General features: G+C 35.4%; 1 protein-coding gene across 2 annotated transcripts in view; it reads right to left on the reverse strand.

Moving 5' to 3' along the window:
* The window catches only part of LOC138636632 (glutamate receptor 2-like), a 47,410-nt gene that overhangs the window by 24,801 nt on the left and 15,109 nt on the right, over window positions 1–7,500 (reverse strand). For both annotated transcript variants that reach the window (XM_069724727.1, XM_069724726.1), the window contains exons 5-11: window positions 7,448–7,500; window positions 6,259–6,312; window positions 2,587–2,745; window positions 1,652–1,819; window positions 772–876; window positions 589–696; window positions 205–268 (exon numbers count right to left, since the gene is read on the reverse strand). The exon at window positions 7,448–7,500 is cut by the window's right edge and continues 22 nt beyond it. In XM_069724727.1, the coding sequence (XP_069580828.1) occupies window positions 205–268; window positions 589–696; window positions 772–876; window positions 1,652–1,819; window positions 2,587–2,745; window positions 6,259–6,312; window positions 7,448–7,500 (711 nt within the window). The remainder of the gene's footprint in view (window positions 1–204; window positions 269–588; window positions 697–771; window positions 877–1,651; window positions 1,820–2,586; window positions 2,746–6,258; window positions 6,313–7,447) is intronic.

Consider the following 7,500-nt stretch of genomic DNA (forward strand, 5'->3'; position numbering starts at 1 on the left):
ACATCACAAACACCTTCAGCAGGTTGAACATCACAAACACCTTCAGTAGGTTGAACATCACAAACATCTTCAGTAGGTTGAACATCACAAACACCTTCAGTAGGTTGAACATCACAAACACCTTCAGCAGGTTGAACATCACAAACACCTTCAGTAGGTTGAACATCACAAACATCTTCAGTAGGTTGAACATCACAAACACACCTTCATAGCGATCGTTGTCCTGAAACAGCTCCGAGTTCTTCTTCATCATCACGTACGGAGCTTCCTGTGAACACCAGGATCACGAGTCAGCGTTCTGGGTGGATGCTGACTGGACGTCCTTCATCATGTACAACACACGCAACATGACAAACACTCACCATTTTCATTTTATTTTGAAAGAGTAAACAGGAAGTAGGAATAACAGAATAACCGGGATGAGACCTAAATCAATCCTGAAGCATCTTTCTGCTCCTCAAACTTGAGTTTTGAAGAATGTTGAGATTGTAATTCTGAATTTACTTTTGATTTACAGTAAATATGACATGCACATGCGTGTTTTCCTCTTCCTCCATTCATACAACAGGACAGAGAACTTCCCGTTACCAGTATGGTTGAAACGATGACCGTCTTGTTCTCCATCCCCATGGTGTCGTTGGGGTAAAGGTCCGACTTGGTCACCACCATCTTGTCCACCTCGTTCCAATAGCCGATCTGAACACAGACACAGAGGTTACTCGTCCACACAGCTCCACGAGAGGTCTTCGGGCCCTCGGGTTCCTCCGTCACCTTCACGGGTCCGTTGTTCTTCAGCTCCATGACGGTCACCGAGTAGTTGATCCTCTTCCCGTACTGGTCGAACTGGATGTTCCCCGTGAGCCCGTCGACCCGCACCTGAACACACCACGGAGCATCAGCAGCAGCAGCCATGATCAACGCAGCAAGGCCGGCCCGACCCGGACCGAGGTCCGGACTGGACCAGGCCCCGGACCTGACCCGGACTGGACCGGGCCCCGGACCCGACCCGACCCGGACCTCCCTCTCTGGACTCACGCTGTTCACTAACATCTCTCTTTACCAAACATCTGTCCAAAAGGTTCCTTTATTACCAAAGTTACGGTTCAGACTTCTTCGTACCACAATTCAAGTTGCTGTTCTACGTCAGCGTAGTGAAACAATATGAAAAGTCGTTCCTGCTCAGGTTCTGACGGCAGCAGCAGAACACAGCCGGTCCAGCTGGTTTCCTACATGTGAGCTGACAGCAGCTTGTTGGATGTTTCTGAAACAGTTGGGACACTGTGGACAATTTAAATAGATCACATTTCTTAGTTTCAACATTTGATAAGTTGTCTTTAGTCTATTTGCAATAAAATGAGTTCATGTGATTTACAAATCATTGCATCCTGTTTTTATTTCCATTTTGCACAACGTCACTACTGTTTTAGAAACACGGTTGTTTTCAGTCAGTACAGTCAGCGACTGACCAGAGATCAGCTGGACAACCACACAGTAATAAACATGTTCCCATGGGAACAGTCCATTCCCACTAACGAGTGTCCACATTGGCATCATGGAGTTTCCACCGGTTCTGTTTCAGCTCCATCGCTTCGGTATACAGAACTGGGTCGGTCTGTCTGTCCTCTTATTGAGGACTCTGATCCACCGTTACCTGTTTCAGAGCTCGTTCAATCTCCACCCCCTGCGCCCAGGGCACCGCTGGATTGGCCAGACAGTCCCCGCTGTTGCCACGACGACTCATGTCTATTCTTTGCTTGTGCAGGAAGCGGAAAGCCTCGGTCATCACGTGGACAGCATCGAAGGTGAGGGCGGAGGTGTACTGAAAGACAGAAACATCCTGCTTTAACTGGGAGCTGCAGAGGAGACACAGGAAGTTGCTTTTTGAATGGGACCTTTTAGGAGTCTGCCCCTAGTGGTCCACGGAGGTAGTGCAGTTTAAGGCACCTCAGAGCCTGAAGCTGTTGTTTGTGGTGAACAGTCTGTGGTCTAATCCCTCTCAGTATCAGCTGCTGACGGTCCAGTACCGGATCAGTACCAGCAGCTGATCAATAACCACCTTCTGTCCCGTCTCCTGCTCTGAAAATAGCAGCGTCTGGCTGCTCATCGTTTCTTGCAATGCATCCTGGGACATGAAGGCCCCGCCAGCAGGACAACTCAGAAACACCTTTCTCTGTCAGTACGACAGCAGTGAGGAATTCACTGCTTCACCTGACAACATCGAGCATCAACACTGAGGCAGGAAAAGTGCTGAATTCTCCCTTTAACTGAACGTTGAACGGTCCTTATTTCCTTTAGAACACACTTCAAGCTTTAAATAAAGTACATAAGCATCTAAATACATGAACAGGCAAATGGTGATGAATATTAGATTTACATATGAATAAATGATTGTGACGGTCTCAGGCTGCTGAGTCAGCGTGTGAATGAGAACATAAAGACTTCTCAGGTGTAGTTGTCAAGATCAGAGAACAGAGCAGGAGGTTTGAGAGCTGGTCACCACGACGATCTTCAGAACAGCTGCTGCTGATCTGAGTCCTGCTCACACCTCACATTTCTTTCCTGGAGAGGATGAAAGTTGGATCTTACTCGGATGCGTGCGTCAGCTCCAGGATACTCCTTCTCCTCCAAAGCTTCCCACCGCTGATCAAACTTTGCCACCACAGGATCATCGAAATCTACGATCTGGAATCCAGAGACATTCGCTCCTCCGTACTGGATCTTAGAGAGGTCGCCATCCACGAAGCCCTGCAACAAACACCCCACATCATCTAGGAATAATAATCTAGGAATAATCATCGAGGAATAATCATCGAGGAATAATGATCTAGGAATAATGATCTAGGAATAATAACATCTAGAAATAATGATCTAGGAATAATGATCTAGGAATAATAATCTAGTAATAATAATCTAGTAATAATAATCTAGGAATAATAATCTAGGAATAATCATCTAGGAATAATGATCTAAGAATAATGATCTAGGAATAATAATCTAGGAATAATAATCTAGTAATAATAATCTAGGAATAATGATCTAGGAATAATAATCTAGGAATAATAATATAGTAATAATAATCTAGGAATAATAATCTAGTAATAATAATCTAGGAATAATCATTTAGGAATAATCATCTAGGAATAATGATCTAAGAATAATGATCTAGGAATAATAATCTAGGAATAATAATCTAGTAATAATAATCTAGGAATAATGAGCTAGGAATAATAATCTAGGAATAATCATCTAGGAATAATGATCTAAGAATAATGATCTGGGAATAATAATCTAGGAATAATAATCTAGTAATAATAATCTAGGAATAATGATCTAAGAATAATGATCTAGGAATAACAATCTAGGAATAATAATCTAGTAATAATAATCTAGGAATAATGATCTAGGAATAATAATCTAGGAATAATAATATAGTAATAATAATCTAGGAATAATCATCTAGGAATAATCATCTAGGAATAATGATCTAAGAATAATGATCTAGGAATAATAATCTAGGAATAATAATCTAGTAATAATAATCTAGTAATAATAATCTAGGAATAATGATCTAGGAATAATAATCTAGGAATAATAATCTAGGAATAATCATCTAGGAATAATCATCTGGGAATAATAATCTAGTAATAATAATCTAGGAATAATAATCTAGGAATAATAATCTAGGAATAATAATCTAGTAATAATAATCTAGGAATAATGATCTAGGAATAATAATCTAGGAATAATAATATAGGAATAATCATCTAGGAATAATCATCTGGGAATAATAATCTAGTAATAATAATCTAGGAATAATGATCTAGGAATAATAATCTAGGAATAATCATCTAGTAATAATAATCTAGGAATAATAATCTAGGAATAATAATCTAGGAATAATAATATAGTAATAATAATATAGGAATAATCATCTAGGAATAATGATCTAAGAATAATGATCTAGGAATAATAATCTAGGAATAATAATATAGTAATAATAATCTAGGAATAATAATCTAGTAATAATAATCTAGGAATAATGATCTAGGAATAATCATCTAGGAATAATGATCTAAGAATAATGATCTAGGAATAATCATCTAGGAATAATCATCTAGGAATAATGATCTAGGAATAATAATCTAGGAATAATCATCTAGGAATAATCATCTAGGAATAATCATCTAGGAATAATAATATAGTAATAATAATCTAGTAATAATAATCTAGGAATAATCATCTAAGAATAATGATCTAGGAATAATAATCTAGGAATAATAATCTAGTAATAATAATCTAGGAATAATGATCTAGGAATAATAATCTAGGAATAATAATCTAGGAATAATCATCTAGGAATAATCATCTAGGAATAATGAATCTAAGAATAATGATCTAGGAATAATAATCTAGGAATAATAATCTAGGAATAATCATCTAGGAATAATGATCTGGGAATAATAATCTAGGAATAATCATCGAGGAATAATGATCTAGGAATAATGATCTAGGAATAATCATGTAGGAATAATAATCTAGGAATAATCATGTAGGAATAATAATCTAGGAATAATCATCGAGGAATAATAATCTAGTAATAATAATCTAGGAATAATGATCTAGGAATAATAATCTAGGAATAATAATATAGGAATAATCATCTAGGAATAATCATCTGGGAATAATAATCTAGTAATAATAATCTAGGAATAATGATCTAGGAATAATAATCTAGGAATAATAATATAGGAATAATAATATAGGAATAATCATCTAGGAATAATGATCTAAGAATAATGATCTAGGAATAATAATCTAGGAATAATAATATAGTAATAATAATCTAGGAATAATAATCTAGTAATAATAATCTAGGAATAATGATCTAGGAATAATCATCTAGGAATAATGATCTAAGAATAATGATCTAGGAATAATCATCTAGGAATAATCATCTAGGAATAATGATCTAGGAATAATAATCTAGGAATAATCATCTAGGAATAATCATCTAGGAATAATCATCTAGGAATAATAATATAGTAATAATAATCTAGTAATAATAATCTAGGAATAATCATCTAAGAATAATGATCTAGGAATAATAATCTAGGAATAATAATCTAGTAATAATAATCTAGGAATAATGATCTAGGAATAATAATCTAGGAATAATAATATAGTAATAATAATCTAGGAATAATCATCTAGGAATAATCATCTAGGAATAATGATCTAAGAATAATGATCTAGGAATAATAATCTAGGAATAATAATCTAGGAATAATCATCTAGGAATAATGATCTGGGAATAATAATCTAGGAATAATCATCGAGGAATAATGATCTAGGAATAATGATCTAGGAATAATCATGTAGGAATAATAATCTAGGAATAATCATGTAGGAATAATAATCTAGGAATAATCATCGAGGAATAATCATCTAGGAATAATGATCTAGGAATAATAACATCTAGAAATAATCATCTAGGAATAATAATCTAGGAATAATCATCTGGGAATAATAATATAGTAATAATAATCTGGGAATAATAATCTAGGAATAATAATCTAGGAATAATCATCTAGGAATAATCATCTAGGAATAGTGTCTGAAAAATAATGTCTGAATAATAATGGAGCATAATAATGTATTAATAATAATAATGTTTTAATAATAATGTATGAATAATAATAATGGGGTATAATAATGTATTAATAATAATGTATTAGTAATAATGGAGAAAAATAATGTCTGAATAATAATGGAGTATGAATAATAATGTGTGAATAATAATAATATATGTTTAATAATGTATCAATAATAATGGAGCATAATAATGTATCAATAATAATGGAGCATAATAATGTATCAATAATAATGGAGCATAATAATGTATTAATAATAATGGAGTATAATAATGTATGAATAATAATGTTTGAATAATAATGTATGAATATAATGTATTAATAATAATAATAAATTATGTGGTCGTGAGTCGATGTGAAGATGTTTGTGAAACTTGTTCTTCTGATGGAGGTTCACTGGACACGTCTTTTCTAACGTTTCTAACTCTAACCTCAGTCTTAGTGTAGAGGATCAGTGTGGATACCTGGTTACCTGGTCACCTGGTCACCTGGTTACCTGGTCACCTTGTTACCTGGTTACCTGGTCACCTGGCCGTTTATGACTGTAAACCTGCTTCTGTCCTTCAGCAGCACTTTTTGTTCAGACTCGGTCCGATCCGGGACTCACCAGGTTGGCGATGATGTAATGGTACCCCTTCACGTGCCGGCCGATGGTGATCACCTGGTGGGAAGCAGACGAAGGAACCTGTTGTTGTGCTGCTTCTCATTTAACAGGATAATTAAAGAGTCTCCTGGATTTCAGTTTTTTTGTGATTGTTAAGATCAAAAATGTTTGATTTTGTGGTGGATTTTCTTATAAATGTCCATGTAAATGTTTTAAGTGAGTTTTTTGTGTAAAATTGTAGAAATTAGAAAAAGTTGCAACTTCAGAATGAAATTTTTTATTTTATTTTTAATCACCACCTGATGAAGTAATAAATGTGTAATCACTTCCTGTGATAATAATCCTGCTGCACATCAGAAATATTTTAGCTGTAATATTTTTTTTATGTATTTATTGAACTTAGAGAACCATCAGGGGGCTAAAAGCTCCTAAAAGTTCCTAAAAACTCCTAAAACTGCTAAAAGCGCCTAAAAGTTCCTAAAAACTCCTAAAAGGTCCTAAAAGCTCCTAAAAGCTGCATATGTTTCCAGAACAGACCGTCTGTGACTGGAATATAGAAACAAGGACTACATCTGCTGTCAAAATAAGAGCTTTAGATGCTGTTTAATTCATATTCATCCAACACATAGACCTGCTGGATGAAACAAACAAAGAGACGTCTCTGACAACTGGACGTGTGGAGAAAACTCATTTAACATCCAGTAATATGGAATCACTTCCTCTGATCACAAACATTTAATCATCATTTTAATGTGAAGAACACATTTCCCACAAACCCCGTCACTTCCTGCTTCTCCTCTTGTTCCTGTTTCTCCGTGAACAGAGTTTTATTTGGAGATGAAAACAGGAGCAGAGACTTTCTGGTTGAAATGAGGAGTTATTGTTGGTAATAAAGAGAGTTTAGTTTGAAAAGATTTACTTTATGTTTTAATACTTTCAGATTCTGATGACGACGTTTTTTGTGGAAAAATCGCAGAATTTAAAAAAATTGCAACCTCTGCAAATATTTTAGAGTTTTCTTGAGTTAGCGTTGATTATTGTGATCTCCTGGAGGGACGGATCTCTTCTTATCTTTTCGTATTCAGAGAGTTTTGTGAGACCAAACGTTCCGTCTGATGCTCCAGAAAGTACCGATCAGAAGTCACCTGTCACTCCAACGTCACTGATCGTGTTGTGACAGCTGATGACTCACCTGCTCCATGATGTCCTTCACTTTGTCTTGTTCACAGTCCAGGATGATGCGTC

This window comes from Brachyistius frenatus, unplaced genomic scaffold (genome assembly GCF_029030835.1).
Source record: "Brachyistius frenatus isolate BFR_SWC_R1_liver_20210118 unplaced genomic scaffold, ASM2903083v1 Contig_392, whole genome shotgun sequence".
Lineage (NCBI taxonomy): Eukaryota > Metazoa > Chordata > Actinopteri > Embiotocidae > Brachyistius > Brachyistius frenatus.